We start from the raw sequence: 20599 nt of genomic DNA, 5'->3' as shown, positions 1-20599 counted from the left end.
AAAGAAAATAATCTTTTAGTCCAGATGCTCCTGTAACATTAAAAAAGCCTAATAAAAGACGTCATATGACTATATTCGGAAAAACAGAAAATAGTTTGTTATAATTGTAAAATATTTTTCAAAGCGTGTATTTTTTTCCCATTTTAGGAGAACTTCCAAGATTTGTTCCAGGAGTTCATTTCTATCTTGGTTTGTGCATTCCATCGTCGATGAAGAAGTTGAGTTTAAATCAAAGTTAATGGAAGGCACACACTAGACTGGAAGCAGAGCATATCGATAACAAGCACATAACTGTTCACTTTACAGGCACCATTAAACAAAGCTAGACATCCAAAACCTACAATAGCAGTACCAGCTTAGAGAAGGTGTGATTAGACATCACATAACCCTTCAGTGTTGTTCTAATACTCCAAAAAACTGTATACACATGTCATTTCGTAAGTACACACGGTGCCGATTTCCTAAGAATTCTCACTGACTGCTTTGTCAATTTCTTCAACATGAGAGCGAAGCACATTCCACTGCATACGAGAAAGAAAATGAATCATTGGTTGCTGACTTGAAAATCATTTCTTTAGAAATTTTAGGAAAAAAATAAAGCGTGGATTGATCATATGCATAGAAAAAGAACTTGTAACCAAGCAACATCCAAATTATTTCAAGATATACCTGATCCATGCTCAACGAGATACCTGAAAAGAAATTTAAAGATGTTAGGATAACCCTTGGTTTAAAATAAAAGAATAAATATCAAATATCTATATAATGAGCTCTATCAAGAATCAAATTTTCAGTGGAGACAAAATAGAAGACAACAAAATCTATTCCTGCACTCCAATCTTTCTCTACAATATCTATATAAGGATGCCTCATTTGCAATGCACAAGCATGATCTCGGAAACAAATGGGTGGCATAAATCAGGACCTTTGAAAAGTCAATCAGGTCAAAAGCCAAACAACTATTGTTCACAAAAATAGAAGATTGGTTAGCAGCAAAAGCAAATTTTCAATATAAATGCATAGCTACAGATCTAGGATATCAGTACATACAGCCAACGACAAAATACTATGACAAGATAGAAAACCGCTGAGTAGCCATTATTCTACTTAAAAATGACTTATATACAAGTAAATACTCTCTCTCTCTCTGCCCCATTCAAAATGCACGACAATTATAATAAACAACATAAACACATGTGTGAACAAAATGTAGCAGGAAAACACGGGAATACAGCAGAAACAGAAAAAAAAAACATGTAGTCAGGAAGAGAAGAGAAATCCCCGTCATTATTTCCCATGATAATTATGTAAAAGTGCAGTCCATATATACACCTCAACAACATTATTTCCAATGAGCCAACAACTGATATGGTGACTAGTAAGAATTATTTCCAATTCATTCACAGAAAAAAACGTCCAGATTCTTAAACAAAATCAAATTGAATGTTCGCAGATTTAACAAAATTCATTTATACTAACAGTAACAAAGTTCAAAATCATAAAAATTAATTCAGTTTTCATATTATCCTAAACCTAATTGTTTGCCAAAACCATACATTACAATGAACTAGAGTTTCCTTTACTCACAAAATGAAAAAAAATGGGCTGAGTAACCAGTAGCTAACAAAGTAAATCTCAAAGAGGTGACCTGATATCCCACGGAACGTGTTTATCATCAATTTTATCAATAATACATTACCAATGTACAAGAACTGAATAGATCATCAGCCAGAACATATCACATTCATCAGTTTAACTACCTTCTTGCAAAAAGAATGAGCCACCCCACAAGAGACATAGGGTATTAGATAGCAATACTTCAATCCATCCAGCATAATACATTTTATACCCTTGGAAAATTAATCCAAAACCCTTCCTATTCCTCAAACAACACACCCACTGAACTAAAAATAAACTCACAGACCAATGTAAGAAAAGTAATAAAAAAAATCAAAAAACCAAATAATTTCGAAAAACATAATCAAACAAAAACGTCAAAATAATATAACCTTTTTTGCCAGGACATTTCTTGCCATCCTTGATGTAAAACTCGCGAATATCAACCACAACCCTGCCTTGCCAGTTCCTCACAGAAACCCTCCTGTTCTTAGAAATCTACATTCCACCGAAATAACATAGTAAATAAACGATAAAACAAAATTTTTTTAGTAAAAAAAGGAAAAAAGATAGACCCTAGTATAGTAGAGAAGTAAACCTCGCAGACGACAATATCGTCGGATTCGTCGTCGGAATCCTTCTTGGGTATCTTTGTTGGCGGATGGTGGCCTTCAGATTCGGCGTCAGAAGCACCGGCTTCGTCTCTCCTCTTGGCCTTCCCAGACATTTCCTGAATCCTCTTTTCTGCTTCTGTGTCGTGAATGAGTGATTAATTAGAGTGAATATTAATGACAAAGCGAGAAAATGGGATTTTATAGAAAATGAAAACACTAATAGATTGACAGAAATACAAGAAAATATTGAAACCTAAAATAGCTTTTGGCGCCCAAATTTCACTCAGTCCAAGAGTCACACTCCTCGTCGAGTGAACTGCCTTTCATTATGTGATAATTTTTTATTTTATGACTAAAAAAGTGAATAAAGATAAGTATGTTTTTATCATTTTTGAATAGTTAATATAAAACTCATTCTCATAATACCCATAGACATAAATATTTTTACCATTACTAATTATGATCAAGAAATGTTTCTATACTCTAATTTTATTAATTATTGGTAGTTATAATATATACTATTAAATGAATATACTTTTACAAGAATAAGAAAATGAGTCTAGCTAATAATGCTTATCCATTACTACTTTCCAATAACTTATCTAATTCGTAGAAATTAAAGAAAAAGTCTAACTATATATAAAAATGATTTTTTATTTTGATGTCTATATTTATCTTTTAATTTTATTTTTAAATAAAAATTGTTCTAAATTAAAATGATTATTTTATTATTTTTTTCTTTAAGTAACCGTTTCTTTACATTTAACCGTTTTTTTATTTGAGATTTTTTTTTTAAAATTTAACCATTTTTTAATTAAAAAAATACTTACAATTAATAAAAACCATTTACAATAAAATTATAAAATTTATTAATAATAAGAATAAAAATAATTCTATTATTTATTATTATTATAAAAAAAGTTAATACAACTCTTGTGTTTTCACTATGAATCAATATCATGATTAAAATAAATGTAATAAAAAAGTTGTTTGGCAAATAATTTACCATTAGAATCCATAAACATTTTAATTATATTATGATGAAGGAAATATATTTTAATATTTAATACAATTTTTTTTATTTTTATTCTTTAAATAACTATTTAATTCAAATAACTATTCAAAATATTTTTATTTTAATAATTTAAAATTACTTTATATTTTAATATTACTTTTATTCAAATAATTATTATACTAATAAAATAATAAATCTTTTATTTATAATAAAAAAATAGACACAAGAACATAGTACATGTGGTTTCATTAATAATATATAAATTATATTATTAACTTTCTTGATAAATTATTATCTTTAAACCTATAAATTAAATTTGAAATTAATAATAACTAGGTTGTTTTAGAAAAGGACCAAAACCCTGTAAAAGTGTGTGTATGGTCTGGTAAAACTAAAGCAGCAAAGATTTTGTTTGATTCGCTGGCAGCTTCAACAGAACTATATTCATCAATACACATTCCTTCTCAAAGATCATTCGATTGAAGTCCAAGCACAAATTAGGAGACAATTGTAGGCTAAGGAGAGTGAAATTCAGATCAGAATAATCAATGGGTAATTTGTTTGTGAAGAAACCAAAGGTCACAGACGTTGATAAAGCAATCCTCGCTCTCAAGACCCAGAGACGCAAACTCGCCCAATATCAACAGAAGGTTTTTCCTTCTCCAAAAATCTTTTTTTTTCTCTGATTGAATTTTATGTTACAAGACAATAGGGTAAAAAATATGATCAGTAAAGATGCACATATATGAATTTGGATCTTTTGGAATCTTTTCATGGCTAGTTCCGATGAATAAATGTCTGCTGGATTGTATTTCACAACTATGCATATAATTGCTGCATCTGCTGTAAGCCTCTAACCAAATACACCATATAACAGCAAACATTGCACGCTTTCATAATGTTACAACCTCTTATCCATGTTAAACTCTTGGAAACTAACTCATAAAAATTGCTGCAAAATTAGTGGGCAGTTCCTGAACTTTAATATGTTCCATTCAAATTAATATGATATCCACTGGCAATTTAATAATAAATGAGCTGAATTTTGTGATAGGTAAATGTTAGTTGATGGTGCATTTCTAGATTTAGTTAGTTTGATGTGAATTTGTAGAGGGGTTTGGATAAGAAATTGGGCGTTTGCCTATAAATAGAAGGAGGGACTTAGAGAAGGTTATTTTGTCATTTGAGAGGATCGAGGCCTTTTGGTATTGGGAGACCTTGAATTTCTGCAATCGTATTCTAATCAGGGGAATTTCTTCTGTTTCTCCATAATTCTGATCCAATTTCAATCATTTTCCAAGCTAGACCAACACATTTTTCTAATTGCATCGTGGTATAGAGCATGTTTTTTAATTTTTGTGTTTATAGAGCATGCTTCTAATTTAAATTGCATCGTGAGATGAGATTGTGTGTGGTTGCATATTAATTGCATTTCTTACAAGTTTTGTTAAATATCTGCTACATAGCTATCGTATAGTGGAATTTTTAGCGCTTGGAACTTTGTGTGCTGTTGCAGCCACTATAGTTGTCGTGGTTGTGGAATGCATCTCACTTGCTCCTATTATCTCTGACAATTCTTTAGTCTATTGAACTTTTGAGTTAATATAATGCTAACTTTTATGTAATTAATCTTTGTTTTCTATACAATTTGATTTTTATACGCACAAACGCATATATATCAACATTTGTGACTTCTATGGCACTATTCACTTTACGAAACAGCAAATCATTGGCTTTCTGCCATTTTCTGCAATCTGCAATTGATAACAATGCTTTTCATGCATGTCCTTGGTGGTGAAGTTTAGAGAGGCATTGGTTTTATTTTAACCATTTGTTTTCTTTTGTTCTTAGTTCATTTTTGTTTCTTTTTTTATGCTATTTCATTTTTTTCTATCATTTCGTCTTTCCAGCTTGATGCAGTTATCGAAGCAGAAAAACAGGCTGCACGAGATTTGATTCGTGAAAAGAAGAAGGATAGGGCCTTGCTAGCACTGAAGAAAAAGAAGACACAAGAAGAATTGTTGAAGCAAGTTGATACCTGGCTTATAAATGTTGAGCAGCAAGTAATATTTTTATATTATTATTCTGTTTTATATATTTTGTCTTTGTTTTTGTTTCATTTTGATCCATCAGTAATAACTATACTATTACCTGTTTGCATCTTATATGGCTTTACAATTTTCTGTTTCTTTGCAATAATCAGAGGAAATTATTGTGAATTAACATTGCTGTCCTTTTACTTGATTATACACCTATAACAATCTTCTTTTTCAGTTAGCAGATATTGAACTGGCAAGCAAGCAGAAGGCTGTGTTTGAAAGTTTGAAGGCTGGTAATGATGCAATGAAAGCCATACAAAGTGAGATAAATATTGACGATGTTCAGAAACTTATGGATGACACCGCTGAAGCTAAAGCCTATCAAGATGTGAGTTTGACTTTACTATTGTGGTTACACTTCAGCTTTTCTGCTTACGAAAACTGATTTCCATGTCTGGCTTTTTTTATATTGAGGGTTTTCCTTTTTTGGGGAAGGTAGATGAATGTGAGGGGTGTTCAAACATGTTTACAGCTGCTATAGCACCATTGCATTGTGAAATTCCTTGAATCCATGATTGCAACTCCTTTTGCTAGAAGTGTTGTTGTGGCATGTCACTTGCATCCTCTTGTTATCTATAGGGAGTCTCTGCCTAATTGATATATTGAATAATTATTATGCCAATTTGTGCGCATTTTATCTTTTATATGCATATATAGAGCACAATTTTTTCTTATACATATATAATTGGTATATGTAATATATTCCAGCGTAACTTCCATAATTTTCTCACGTTGCTATCCACTATATGTACAACAGATTGTTGGCTTTCTGCCATTTTCTGCTATCTAAGATTGATAAAACCGGGCCTTGAAAGTGCTATTATTATTGGCTTCTATTTATCTGTTTACTATTTTTCATATGCCTTGTTTATATTTGATGCTCACTGATGGTTGCCATAATTTTGTTGAATGTGAAGGAAATTAATGCGATACTAGGGGAAAAATTATCAGCAGAAGATGAGGAGGAGATTTTAGCAGAATTTGAAGACTTGGAAACCCAGGTATATGTTTTCCCAGTTCTTATAATTTGGTATTAGTTCTACCTTTTACTCTCTCCAATATAAATATCATCCATTCAAATTGTTCCTATTGAATTTCCGATTTAATCATAATAGTTTGGATTATGGAAGGGACATAAATTGTTGTGCTTCATTTTAACCCTTTTCACACGTATTGTACATCTTTGGGAGAATGGCATGAGCATATTATTGTTGTGCTAGCCAAGGCTAATAGGGCTTCTTATAGGTTAAATTTGCCAACTATTTGTTGTTAAGATGAATGGGGATCTAATATTATAGGCTTGGCAATTCTCCTAGTAAAAGCATATGATTCAATTATGTTTTCCTGTATGCAAAGTTTTGAGCTGGTGATTGACTACAGAGATAATGAATTTGGAATAGGAATGATACATATAACAAATGGTCGCAAAAACAATTCTGATTAAAAGAGGCTTAGATATGGAAATTTGACAGAGTTCATTTTGTTGCTTCAGCTTACCGTCCAAGATCTTCCTGAAGTTCCTCACTCAGCTCATGAAGAAATCGAAGAAAAGTTGGACCTTCCTGATGTACCAACCAAAGCACCAGTTACCAGTGATGCTGATGTATCTACGAAAAGAAAAGGTATCTTCCACTTCCTTCTTGTCCACTTCCAAAGCAGAGATAAAAGAAGAAAAGAAATTATCTAACTTTTAATTAATTACTTATTACGCAAACAGTTATGGAGGAACCATTGGCAGCTTGAAGAACATTGCGACCAAAAACATGTCAATTGCTCTGTAAACCAAGGTTTGCAATATGACTTTGTTTGCCTGTATCTTACAGATTTCTCTTGCAAAATTTCTGCATCTACTGAGTTTGATTGATTTATCTGCAGTGACATTTAATTTGTACAGATTTCCATGTATAATTGTACATGACTTTTAACCAGAGCTATAGACTGAATCATATGTTTTGTTGCCCCTCCTTCTTCCCTTTTTCGACTACTTTCACATCATTTACGTCAGATACTCCAAGGTTAACCGAAAATGTTTACCAATAATATCCCGAAATTCCTGGTTGATGATGTTGTGCCATTCGTTAGTGCCTTCCTTGTCCATGTGGAAACATTGATTACAAGGTTTCCATGTGATAAGTAGGAGTGTGTAAAACTAACTCAACTGTACTGAACTATCAATTAACTATATTATGTTATACCAAAAAATATTGAACTGATTGTAGTTCAGCTTTAAAAAACTTAATTTCTAAAGTTGTAGCTCAGACAACTACTTGTTAACTTAAAACTACATTATTTTATACTTTTTACTTATTTGAGAATCTCTAAAGTTGCAGTTTAATTTGATGATTGTCGATTAAACCAAACTTTAGTTGCGGCTTACTCGACCGAATTCGGCCGATTTTTGATCGGAATCGGTTTGATCGAATTTTGGTTAGGATCAACTCAGCCAAATTTCAGTTGGGACAAACTCGGTTGAATTTCGGCCAGGCCGACTTAGATAAATTCGATCGATTATTGGTTGGGGTCGACTTAGTCGAATTCGACTGAATCTTGGCCAAGATTGACTCAGCTTAGTTTCAGCTGTGGTGATCCCCGCCGAATGCATTCAATTGTCGACTGGTGCTAACTCAGTCGACTGAGTTTCAACCATGGCCTTCCCGCCTAAATTTGGCCGATTTTCAGTCTGTGCCAACTCGACCAAATTTCGGTAAAAACTAATTCAATGGAGTTTTGGTCGTGGCTGTCCTGATTATTTTTTGTCAGGGTCGACTTACCAGAATTTGGCCAAATTTTGGTTGGGATTGACTAGATCGATTTTCGGTGTGGTAATCCCGATTGAATTTGGTTGGGACTATCTCGAGTTAATTTAGGCGAATTTTAGTCGGGACCAAGTCAACCGAGTTTCAATCGTGAAAGTCTTGGTCGAATTATGTTGATTTTCGATCATAGTCGTTTTAATCGAATTGGCCCGATTATTGGTCAGGACTGACTCAATCAAATTTTTGTCAAAACTAATTCAACCAAGTTTTGACTGTGGTATCACGTTCAAATTTGGTTGAATTTTAGCATAGATCTATCTCAACCTTTGATCTGAACCATTCCGTCTCAAACTTTGTTAACAAAAAAATAAATAAATTTGATTTTGATTTTTATTACTTTTGAATTAAGATATGGACATGTTCCACGATATTATCTAAATTAATGTGTAATAGAAATAGTTATAAAATCAAATTTATGTACTTATTTAATGTTGGCTTCAAAAACGGAAAAAAATTTAATGATACCAAATTTAATAGGATTTATTTATGGTGAGATTAGAAGCTTACTTAATCCTAATAAATATTCTAAAAATGACTTTATAACAACATTATTAAACTTTAAGAAATTAAAACATAAACGAAATGATATTTTAACAATGTTTTTAAAATTTTAAAATTTTCTTTGTTTAAACTCATTCTTTAATCAACTACGTTTATTTAGGTGTTGAACAAAGTGCTAGTTGTTTAAAGCTATTTTTCATTGGATGAACACGATTTAAACACCGTGAGTTGTTTAAAGTACCATTTGCTTGTCCATGAGTTGCCATTGCAAGTTACTTAAGGAAACTTGCTTTTATATATATATATATATATATATATATATATATATATAAGATAGCGAGTGAGAGAGTGAATGAGTGAGTGTGGTGGTATGTACATGAAAAAAGAGAATAAAATATAAAATAATGAGTTGTTTGGAGTTCTTTAAAATTTCTTGGGTCCCATTATTTTGACACCCAATTTTTGACACATATTTGACACTGCCAGGTGTCAACATCTTATTGGGTAGTCATTTTTTACTTTTTCTTTTTTAAATTTGCTTTGCAAAATGGAAAGCTTTTCAGAAACTTTGTATTCCAATTCTACCTCCTCGGCTTTTTCATTGGTTTTGTGTGACAAATTGTCTCTCTCCCGTCGTCTCCCAACGTCCTCTCGTCTCTCCTTTTGCGTGCTCTCCATTGCTCTCAAGTGCTCTCCATTGCTCTGAAATGGCAAGTTCCGGAATGGACCTTCGTTGGACCAAGGTAAATGCCTTTTATCCTCTTTAAGTTTGGGTATTTCGTTTTAGGTTTGGGTATTGGGCTTCTTGTGTTTTCTTGCATCCGTTATGGTTTTGTTGATTTGGTGTGTTATTTGATTTGGTGTGTTTCTTGCCTTCTATCCTCTTGTTATTTGATTTAGTGTGTTATTTTGTTTTGGACAGTTGAGCGTGCAACTGACTTACCGTCATCATCATCCACAGAAGCAGACCAACCGTCATCATCATCCAAACAAGCAGACAATTAATAGATTAATTTACGTATGCTTTAATTTATGTTTTCTAGTGAAGGGGGAAAATTACTTTAATGGAGTACTGTAATAGTATGTTATCAGCTCTAAGACTGGTTATTGGATGACTGTACTTGTATTCAAGTTTCAATGTTGTTATTGTGCACTTTTATAATTTAGTAAGATGTCATGTAATGTTCTTATTATAATCATTGTTTTGAGATGAATGAATTCAACACTATTTATTTTCTCAAAGCAATCTACTTTCCTTCAATAAACACCCAAAATGAAACAAAAACAAGTCAAGTTTCCTTCAAAAAACACCCAAAATGACCAGTGGTCCCCCACGTTGGCACAGGTGGCTCCTTCAGTTAAATAGGATGTCCAAAACTGCATTATGGCTCGCGTAATCGATTACAAGGCTTTTGTAAACAATTACAGGAGTGCTTTTTGTGGCAGATTACACTAAAACTCACCAAGGTTCATGTCATCACCTTGTGTGGGACCCTTCTACATCATGGGGTGTCCCAACCATCACATCAAACCCTACACTCACACTTGAAACAAAAACAAATCAAGTTTCCTTCAAAAAACACCCAAAATGACCAGTGGTCCCCCACGTTGGCACAGGTGGCTCCTTCAGTTAAACAGGATGTCCAAAACTGCATTATGGCTCGCGTAATCGATTACAAGGCTTTTGTAAACGATTACAGGAGTGCTTTTTGTGGCAGATTACACTAAAACTCACCAAGGTTCATGTTATCACCCTGGGTGGGACCCCTCTACATCATGGGGTGTCCCAACCATCACATCAAACCCTACACTCACACTTGAAACAAAAACAAGTCAAGTTTCCTTCAAAAAACACCCAAAATGACTAGTGGTCCCCCACGTTGGCACATGTGGCTCCTTCAGTTAAACAGGATGTCCAAAACTACATTATGGCTCGCTTAATCGATTACAAGGCTTTTGTAAACGATTACAAGAGTTTTTTTGTGGCAGATTACACTAAAACTCGCGTAGATTCATGTCATCACCCTAGGTGGGACCCCTCTACATCATGGGGTGTCTCAACCATCACATCAAACCCTACACTCACACTTGCAACAAAAACAAGTCAAGTTTCCTTCAAAAAACACCCAAAATGACCAGTGGTCCCCCACGTTGGCACAGGTGGCTCCTTCAGTTCAACAGGATGTCCAAAACTGCATTATGGCTCGCGTAATCGATTACAAGGCTTTTGTAAACGATTACAGGAGTGCTTTTTGTGGGAGATTCCAGTAAAACCTGGACATCAATCATCAGTCAACAATTATTTCAACATTGTACATAACCAATCTTCAAAATCAATCGTTGTATTGCAATAATCATTTGTACAATGTCTTCAAATATATAAACGATTACAAAGAAACTCGCGTTAACGATTACAACATCCTTGTGCATTGAACATAAACAAGGTAGAAATCATATTTCTTATTCATATAACAATCTGTACAATGTGTTTCTATATATTAAAAATACATAGTCTCCATAAACAATAATGTTTCTTACAATGTTCACTACATTTGAACACAGGACAATTATCCTACAACAACCCATACACCGATAGCGCATCCAGTAATCTTATGTTTTCGTCGTCCAGGATCCAATCAAAAAAGCTAGCCTTGAATTCAAGGCCATCATTTCTTCATTTTTTTTCTTCAATGTCTCCTCAAGCTTTGCTTCAAAGGTGCCATCATCGGAGCTATCATCATCACCTTCCTCAACTCTACATCGTTTTGGCAATTGCGCTAGACCTATCCCTCCATCAAAAAGCTGAAAAGCAGCTTTGATTTCGGGCATGTTACGGAAACGCTCGCCAACATACCACTCCAACTTAAACTACAAGACATGCAAACAAATTAAACAGTACATTCAAATCATCAATATTTATGCAAAACTTACATCAAATACTTACTTCTCCAGTCCGAAAAATATCATCAATATTTTCATATTTCCACTTTCTTAAATTGCCACAAACACATACAACTATGCTTATAAAAGTTTATTATAAAAAGATTAATTATTTTAATTTTTTAAATGGTAACCGTCTGATACCATGAAAGAACACGGTAATTATATTAAATAAATTATTAAAGTAATTTTTTAATTAAAATTGAAAAGTTTTTAATCAAAATTTATTTTAACATTTATTTTATCTTATTCATAAGTATCTTACAAATTACTTTTTTAATTATTCGATATTATTATTCTCTATTTTATTTATATTTCTTTTATTATTATATGTGTATGGAAATTGTTTTATTTTTTATTTATTTTATTTTATTTTTTATTTCTTTATTTATATTTATTTTGTCATGAATAATATTTCACTTTTATATTTATTTTTTTAATTTTTTACTTCTATTTTTTCGTTTTATATGTGTATATAGTTATTTTATCTTTTTATCTACTTATTTTATTTTAAATAATTTTTTATTTATATTTATTTTGTTGCTTCATAAAATTGTTTTATTAATCAATTATTTATTATTTATATTTTATTATATAAAAATTAAACTAATATTTATTTATTATTATAATATAATAAAAGATGATACTATGAAAGTTTGTTAATATTTTTTGTTATTTGATATTTCTATAATATTAATTATTTTTGCTATATTACTATTTTTTTTTATGATATTTCATTATATAGTTATTTAATAAAATTTAATGTTAAAAAATATATTTTAGTTTTAGTCCATAAAATACTATAATTTAAAAATAATAATATTGATAATTATTTTAAAGTAAGTTGATTTTTAAAATAAATAGTTATTTTAATGTGTGCATTTACAGACGTTTTAATATCATTAAAAAAAATTTAACATACTTTTACATATTTAATAATATGTTAAAAAATATAATATATTTAAAGTATTATATTTTTTATATAGTCTTTTTCTTCTTTTATTATTTATATTACTTAATCATTTAATAAAATTAGATTTAAAAAAACATATTTTACTTTTATTACTCAAAATAATATTATTTAAAATGTAATATATGTTTATTAATAAAAAAAATATAAAAATTTGTGATAAAAAATTTTGTCAATACAAAATTTATTATTAATTTTTTATGTGAACGGTTTTTTTATTAATATTTTATTATTAAATAACTTTTTTTTTTAAAACGAAACAGAAGAAGAGGAAAGAGTAGATACATGTTCTTTTAGATAACTGAAACCGAAAATGTTATAAGTTCAATTTTTAAAAACTAAATCATAAAATAGTATACTTAAGTTAGTAAAAGTGAATAATTTTTTTAATATAATATAGTACAATTAATTATAATTCAGTAGATGAATTATTTTTAGCCACTTCTAATCACAACATTACTAGGTTATTGTTTCCTCACCCCTCAAAACACTAACTGCACTCTTCTTACAGCAAAAAACTTCTCAAATACTCTTCACCACTACCGCTACTAGTATCATTACCGCCACCGTTTTCATCGACCGTTCCTGTAAAGGAAGAAGAAAAGAGAAAATATGATAAAGAATTTCATTCTGAAAAGTTTTTTTCCGCAAGTATTTCATCTGTTTAAAAAAACTCTTCTTGAAACACTTCATGCATACAGGGTCTTCTTCAGAGAAACCATTTTGAAAAATATTATATGCATTTCAAAAAGTTTTTTTCTTTCAGAAATTCTAATTTCAAAATGCATTTCATATGTCTCGAAAATTCTTCTCCGAAAATTGTATTTCAAAGATTTTGTAAAACTTATTTAGGAAATTTTGGAAAGTTTGTTCCAGAAAGTTTCCAGAACAATTTGGAAGTCAAAAATACATAAAATGATCATTTTGAAAATTGGAGAACTTGTCAAAAATATTGTGGGAGTGTAGGAAGTAAAAGCCTCCCTATCCTTAAAGTATGAGAACAATCCACATTTATCCTTTTACTATCGAGCAATATACTTCAATGTTTTCCTTTTTCACTTTTTCAACATGTATCAAACATTTTCAATTAACGAATAAGATTTTTTTATTGGATAAAAAAGGAACTGTGTTATTATTTGAAATACTAAAGGTGATAACTTGTTTAGTTTTTCATGAAGTAATTAGTTAGAAGTTTCATATTTTTCCAGCCAATCAATATTGGTATATACTCATTAAATTAGAAATTTATCAGCTCATCAAGTTATATGGTTTAAAAATAAAATTCTAAAATTTTAATTTTATTAATTTTTTAATTGAAAAAATGTTAAAAGCATTAATTAAGATAAGTGATAATGATTTTATGGTATCATCCCAAATTTACTAGCTTATAACAGATAAAATAAAATGTGCTAAGATTGATAAAACAAAATATATTTATCTCTAACTTATAAAAACCATAATAATAAATATATCTAGAACAATTAGGAATAATTACTAAACCATTAAGAAGAAAACCCTATAACATTGTTGTCTCCCACTAGAAATGTTTCAATACCTATCCCTCAATTGCTCACACCAATAAGGCGATAATCACAAAAGAAACAACACAACCATAAGAAAAAAACAACAGGATAAGTTAATATGAAAAAGAACTTTTATAAAACAAACATAGAAATATTATCATACATCACTCATTCATAAAAAATAATCATATCACATATGAAGACTCATATTAGACTCAATTATCTAGATAAAACATTGATGTGAAATCTCGTGAGATCTTGCACCTTTGGTGGTGGAATAGTTTGCCTACCCAAGCTACCACACACAATGTTAGTTTGTCAGCATCTTTGGCCAAGTAAAGATCCTGGACTAGTACTTCTTGCACCTTGCACCACTGATGGCAATGCTCTAGCTAGGACAAGCAAAATCTAGAAGCAAATCAAGCCATAAGATAATGGATGAAGTTTGCAGAATTTGGTGGTGGTGAAAGGTGTTGATAACCCATGGTTTTGATGAGTTTGAATGGTGATGGAAGGTGTGTTTGGTGGTTCTCTAAGAGAGATTGAGCCAACTCTTGGAGGAAGGTGGCTAGAGGAGGCCACTTGGGTTGCTCTAGCCTAGGGTGACCTTAAAAGAGTAGTATGGCACAAAAATGGCAGCATAACTTTACTCTAAATCAAAGGTATTACATGATGGAGAACACCTCTATTTATAGGCTAAGGTGTCTCAAAAATGGGCTGAAACTTTAACCTAAAAGAGCAACCTTGGTTGTCTTGGAGAGCAAGGAGAAATCCTCTCCAATAGGAGGGAGACAAGTGGCAAAAATCCTCTCAAATGAGAGAGTGACATGTGGCCACTACCTATGAAGAAACTCTTCATTCCTAGAGTGACACATGACCACTAATTAGGAGGAAAACTCTCCAATGGGAAGCTTCCACATGTCTAGGATGAAATTCTTCTCCCTTGTTCTCCAAGCTTAGCCAAAATGTTGACCCCTTGTTCAACACACCCATTTTGGACATCCAAGCATAGTCAACTTTGGGCCTTGGCCCTTTGTTGACTTGTTTGGTCAAAATCCTATTATACTTGGCCCAAAATACAAGGCCCAATTGAAGTCCTACACTACTAGGCCCATAATATTAAGCCCAAATAAAATCTAGACTACTTGGCCTAAAATACAAAACCCAAATAAAATCTAGACTACTTGGCCCAAAATACAGGGCCCAAACCATGCTACTTTGAGGTATCTGACATAGGTGTTGGGCGAGGGAGAAAGTCGTTGGGCGAGATGCAACTCGCTGGGCGTGAAGTAACCCGTTGGGCCTAGAATGCTCTCTGAAATGTCTTACATTGAGTGACTTCTAATGTAGTTAGTTGATCAATAGTTGGTCGAGGAATAGAGTTTGCCGAACGAGTCTTTATGCCTTCCATGTAAACATGTTGAAAAGAGATTGCTTGGCATCTATTGTTTCCCATCCTTCTTAGATCTTCTTAACCATGCTTTTTGTAATAGGTCATTTTGATTAGACCCAAATCATTATGATGTGTTTTAAAATAATAAAACTTATTCATAAAAAAAAACTATTTTTATTAAAACTTTTTAATATTAAAATAATCGATTTTCACTAATTTTAATCATTATCACTTTTCTAGATCTTTAAATTAACCATTTGATCCAAGATTTATATCCTTATACCCATACCATGATTACTAAAAAATGGAAAAAATGCTTTATTTTTACTTTCTAGTTTTCAATATTTTTTATAAATTATATAGAAATAAACATTTACTTACATTATTTCCTGCATAAAACTTTATAAACAAAAATAAATTAAAACTAAACTGGTATTCTGTACTCAACAGTAAAAATAGAAAGAAGAAAAAACTTAACCAAATAGTCCATACTCCATAGCATTCCCATGATTGCAATTTCAACCATATTTCCCCACAACAGGGCTGTTGGGATAAAAATGCAAGGTTTCCATTGTAGGAAAAAAGTTAAGCATAAAAACTAAACATTGTCAACAAATCTAGGAACCTCTTAAGCATCAAAAGCATTTATAATATTCTTAGAAATCAGGATTTAAAAGAAATTACTCGCAGATAAATATAATTACTACAAATGAAAAGAACTGCTTACTACTAGATATGTGTACAAAACCAACCCCATGGTGACGGAACCCTCATTAGCAATTGGAATCTTAACATTAACACACATCATCAATTAATAAAATACAAGGGGATGGAGTATTTTGCGTGTATGCCGTATGCATCAAAATGTAAACATTATATTAAGTTTGACCTCTCCCTCCATTTTCTTAATAAACAGGCAAATGAGTCGCTTTTGTTGGTAGGGAGTATCTTTTTTTGGTTGGCCAGTACATACACGTTGTATGATTATCCAAATTCTCATATACAATTTGCATAAAATCTTTCAACATTACCCAAACTAACAATATCTTACAAATTAAAATCAATGTATCATAAATCTAAATGAGTACCCTCTCCTCGAGAAGTTGCAGACAAATTGGATGAATTCACAATTTCTTTGCCAAAATATCTTGACAGTATGAGTCGGGCAATATTCTCAGCTGCTACGGCACTTGTCTCCATGGTGCTAGCTGCATTTTCAAATGCATTTACGTAGTATAGATGCCTCTTGTCCAATATAAATGGTGCAAATACTTCTGGGGCATGGTAATGAGGATATGCAGCCCAGTTTATCCGAATAGTCTCCTTCCTCACACTGCCAGTGATACCAATCAACAAAATATTACAACCTTGTTCAAGTTTTCTTTTTCTCGTTTTTGTAGGAGGGAGGGAAACGGGACGACACTTGATAGAAAACTCAACAGTTAATGCAAAGCTCAACAAGTAAATATCAACATCAGGTTCCAAACCATATATGTGTCCAACTTGCACCTTAGGACTAAATAATTGGGTTTGGCTCTTTAAAGTGAGCAAGTATAAGTGATATCAGTTGAAAAAAGAATCAGCAGTTGATATTTCAACACAGATGATTTGTTATATATGTGCATGTAACATTGAAAATTAGTTTTGCTATCTACTATTGGGATTAGTTACTTTACCTATAAAATGAGGTGCTCATTTTAGAGAAGCTGAATTCTAATGATTTGTTAGAGCCCACATTGTTATTATTAAGGACTATACTTCTTTTCCAACAGGGCAGGTTTGTAAAGAAGGCTTTGGTATACAATCAGTAGCATAACTTCAGTGTCAAGGAAAGGGAAATTAATTAACAAGTAGCAGATATTATTACCTGAAGATGCTATCCAGTAATGTGTCTTCCATTGGTTGACGAGAGAATAATTTATAAGTGGATTCTTTTTCATTGTGCTTCTTGAGAACTGCAATGCATGAAAATGGAAGGCTAGGATCCTCTACTGTGCCCACAAGATCAGGAATTTTTGTCACAGCCTTGAGCCCAAAATATGCCTAGTGCACAAGAAAGCAAATCCATCAGAAGTAACACCAACCACCATAAAAGGAAAAGACATACAAAACTGAAAAATACTAATCTCAGTAATTTTATGCCTCAAGTCTAAATACTCACAGGGTTCAGAAGGCCCCTGACAAAAGTTGTATACGTGTGCTGCATTTTTCTCTCAGGAATCGAAATTGGGGGAATAAACTGAATATCTAACTCATCCAATGGTGTAGCAACCACAGCAACTTCACATTTATAACTGTTTCCTTTTGTTGAATTGAGCTCATAAAAATCTCCAAGGTCAGCAACAGATTTTATTTCTTCGTGCAGGTGTAGTGCAACATCTGACCGATTAATCAGTCCAGCAGCCATTTGCCAGTTACCTCCTTTGACAGACCATAATCCTCCGCCTGATCCTGCGAGAGAAACTGCCCCTCCCAACCCACTCATGGAGACACTCTGGCCATAATTAATACGTGTGATTACCTGCATAAATAAAACGGACAGAAGTCCATCTTCAGATCAGTTACTTTAAATCTTAGATATTAATCTATTATTTGTGTGAAATCTTTTGCTCTCTGGTAACAATGACTTCCACATAAAACCATTAATATTAATTGCAAACACAAATCCTGAAAAACTAGTCAGGTTTTTTGTTCGTCGTTAAGTAGGTAGTTTAATAACCCTCTCCACCCCCCACCCCACCCCACCAAACCAAAAAAAAAAAGGTGTTGTCATATGTACACAAAAAACAGTTTTGTAACTGTTAACAGTGAAACAATGACAATCCTTCATAACAAAACCCCACTAGTCTACCACAATGACTGCTAGCAAATCATAACCAAAATAGTGCTGTCAATGTACTCAGCAGAATCACCGAAACATTAATATTGATTGAGATATACATTTGAAAGGATCAAAGGAATTCTTACAGTGACTAGTTCGTCGATCAACAAGTTAGACAACCCAGCATCCACCAATTCATCATGCAAAGTCCTTGTAGTAAGATTATATAGACCAGCCCACTGCAGCATCTCATCCACAGTCTCAAAAATGGGTCTCGAACTAGTGTCCTTATAGTAATTTAAGAATCTCTCAACAGCACTCTAAATTAAATAAAGCTTCGTCAGGAAACAATACATATTTGAGGTTAATTTAAATACAGGTAATTTGTTAATTAAACTTTTTTGGACACCCCCCTCCCTACCCCACTTTCATTAACTAAACTTTTTTGCATTGTTGGTTAACTTAAATACAGGTAATTTGTTAATTAAGAAAGAGTTTAATTTATACTACAAAATAAATCCCTATTAGATATTTATGTAAAAATATTTTCTAATAGTGTGTGTACTGGAGAAATGAAATTCAAGTCTTTCTTCACAAGATCAGCTTGTGTTGCCAAATGAGTACTCGTCAGTGTGTGTGATTGTATTATTCCTAGCAAATCAGTTCTTTTTTTTTTTTTTTTATGAGGAGTACACTTGTGTATGCAAATTAAGCACTAAAAATGACTTATTCGAACGTGTAAAATCTGTATCTACACTTGTAAACAAGTTCACCTTTGACAAAGATTCATTTAGTAAGTAATTAAATAACTGAGTAAGTATAACGGTTAAACAGTTGAAATACCTCAACGAAGTTTTGCATCTTGAAGAGCGAGAAGCCGTAGCGAAGGAACATGCGAGCGGAATTAAAGAGCGACAAGAGAGTATCGACAAATGGGAGTTCAAGAAGCTTATTGATGAGAGGAACATCGGAACTAAGAGTAACAGTTTTGAAAACGAACTTTTTCCCATTCCAAATGCCGAGAGAGAGGGGATCCGAATCAGGCTCGTTGATCTTCAGGTTCAGAATTTTCACGTAATCCACTGTGTGCAGGTTCTTAGGATGGAGAATGGAGGCTCCGGCCTCGAAGGTCTCCCCCGCCACCGTCACGGTGGCTATGCGGCCCCCGACGACGCCGTTGCGCTCGAATACTCGGATATCGGTGGCTGGAGTTGACTCCGGGGAGTATTTACGGAGGAAATGGGCAACTGAGGAGCCGCCGATGCCGGCGCCGACGATGCATATAGTTGTTGATGGTTGCGGAGGGTCATCGGAGAGTGGTTGAGCTTGAGAGAGTGCGAGGAAGGTCAACAGGAAAGGCAGTGTGAGAGACATCATCTATTATTCTCAATTGTAATAGATTCCCTGTAATTTCTTTCTGTTTTATTTTGAATCAAATCATAAAAAATATATATGTTCACAATCTGGAAATCTTCAAACTTTCATACTGTTTTCTTTTTTAATTTTTTTTAGGAATGATTCTTTCAAAGTTTTTTTTTTCTATTAAAATTTCGTTTATATGATTGTTTAATCAGAATATAATTTTAAAAATATTTTTTCAATCCAAATGGTAGTATTTATTTTTGTAACCAAAGATGAATTAAATGATATTTAGTATTCATAAAATATGTTATCTATGATAAATTATTAAGTCACTTACTAACTTAGTTTGTGTTTAAAATATATATTAAAAAGCATAAACTTCTTTTAGATGATAAATATTATAGTTTTTTTTTTCAATTACTATCATTTATATTTTAATATATTTTTATTTACTATTATTTATTTCAATATTTTAAACATAATTAATTATTATAGTATTTGCAATATTAATTTAATATTTTTTTTAATTTTTTATGTAATTCAGATTTAACATTATAAATTGAAGTGATTAATAAATATTTTAATGTTATACAATGAAAATCATAAAATATAAATTAAATATAACAGTGGTATAAATTGATAAGTAAAAAATAAAAATTTAATTAAAATAATATTTATTACATCAACTCATTTAAATGAAATAATTTATTCAAATAAAGTAAAGTCTACCCAACTTTAAAAAAAAGTACTACTATTTTCAAGAAAAGTTAAAAAAAATGTAAAATTATAATTGCATAATTTTAACTGAAAACATAAATTTATTTATACAACAAAACTTAGGTGGTTATATTTACTTATATTTACCAAATGTTTTATTAGTTAGTTTACTAAATTTTTCTACTTTATCAAGTTATCATTTTAGAACTTA

The 20599-nt window shown here is 31.8% G+C and overlaps 3 protein-coding genes across 4 annotated transcripts; 1 reads left to right on the top strand and 2 right to left on the bottom strand.

Annotated features, from left to right (window-relative positions):
- Positions 1-253: 253 nt before the first annotated feature.
- Positions 254-2576, bottom strand: LOC106779729 (RNA polymerase II transcriptional coactivator KIWI). The gene is made up of 5 exons (XM_014667910.2): positions 2485-2576; positions 2216-2367; positions 2010-2115; positions 670-692; positions 254-521 (listed from the first exon to the last, which is right to left on the bottom strand). The coding sequence occupies exons 2-5, from the start codon at positions 2342-2344 to the stop codon at positions 462-464; spliced, it is 318 nt and encodes a 105-aa protein (XP_014523396.1). The 5' UTR covers positions 2345-2367; positions 2485-2576; the 3' UTR covers positions 254-461.
- A 1036-nt stretch (positions 2577-3612) lies between these two features.
- LOC106779727 (vacuolar protein sorting-associated protein 20 homolog 2) lies at positions 3613-9851 on the top strand. Of its 2 annotated transcripts, XM_014667907.2 has the most exons (7): positions 3613-3896; positions 5157-5309; positions 5521-5673; positions 6263-6346; positions 6838-6967; positions 7063-7132; positions 9585-9851. In XM_014667907.2, the coding sequence occupies exons 1-6, from the start codon at positions 3795-3797 to the stop codon at positions 7086-7088; spliced, it is 648 nt and encodes a 215-aa protein (XP_014523393.1). In that variant the 5' UTR covers positions 3613-3794; the 3' UTR covers positions 7089-7132; positions 9585-9851. The 2 variants fall into 2 exon arrangements, with proteins under 2 accessions (XP_014523393.1, XP_014523392.1); XM_014667906.2 differs by lacking the exon at positions 9585-9851 and having other exon boundaries at positions 3614-3896; positions 7063-7306.
- A 6396-nt stretch (positions 9852-16247) lies between these two features.
- On the bottom strand, positions 16248-19731 carry LOC106779708 (farnesylcysteine lyase). Its single transcript, XM_014667885.2, has 5 exons — positions 19153-19731; positions 18456-18629; positions 17650-18009; positions 17356-17531; positions 16248-16821 (listed from the first exon to the last, which is right to left on the bottom strand). The coding sequence occupies exons 1-5, from the start codon at positions 19684-19686 to the stop codon at positions 16557-16559; spliced, it is 1509 nt and encodes a 502-aa protein (XP_014523371.1). The 5' UTR covers positions 19687-19731; the 3' UTR covers positions 16248-16556.
- Positions 19732-20599: the final 868 nt, after the last annotated feature.

This window comes from Vigna radiata, unplaced genomic scaffold, assembly GCF_000741045.1.
Source record: "Vigna radiata var. radiata cultivar VC1973A unplaced genomic scaffold, Vradiata_ver6 scaffold_160, whole genome shotgun sequence".
Lineage (NCBI taxonomy): Eukaryota > Viridiplantae > Streptophyta > Magnoliopsida > Fabales > Fabaceae > Vigna > Vigna radiata.
Note: the sequence above shows the minus strand (reverse complement) of the source record. Positions and strands in the feature narration are given on the sequence as shown.

Coding starts and splice junctions, on each gene's coding strand:
- LOC106779708 (XM_014667885.2), bottom strand. CDS start 19,686: ATGATGTCTCTCACACTGCCTTTCCTGTTGACCTTCCTCGCACTCTCT. Junction 18,010..18,455: donor TGATCGACGAACTAGTCACT/GTAAGAATTCCT, acceptor TTATTTATGCAG/GTAATCACACGTATTAATTA. Junction 17,532..17,649: donor TCAGGGGCCTTCTGAACCCT/GTGAGTATTTAG, acceptor CTTGTGCACTAG/GCATATTTTGGGCTCAAGGC.
- LOC106779729 (XM_014667910.2), bottom strand. CDS start 2,344: ATGTCTGGGAAGGCCAAGAGGAGAGACGAAGCCGGTGCTTCTGACGCC. Junction 693..2,009: donor GAAATGTCCTGGCAAAAAAG/GTTATATTATTT, acceptor ATTTCTTTTCAG/GTATCTCGTTGAGCATGGAT. Junction 522..669: donor TCTCGTTGAGCATGGATCAG/GTATATCTTGAA, acceptor TCTCGTATGCAG/TGGAATGTGCTTCGCTCTCA.
- LOC106779727 (XM_014667907.2), top strand. CDS start 3,795: ATGGGTAATTTGTTTGTGAAGAAACCAAAGGTCACAGACGTTGATAAA. Junction 5,674..6,262: donor AAGCTAAAGCCTATCAAGAT/GTGAGTTTGACT, acceptor TTGAATGTGAAG/GAAATTAATGCGATACTAGG. Junction 6,347..6,837: donor TTGAAGACTTGGAAACCCAG/GTATATGTTTTC, acceptor TTGTTGCTTCAG/CTTACCGTCCAAGATCTTCC.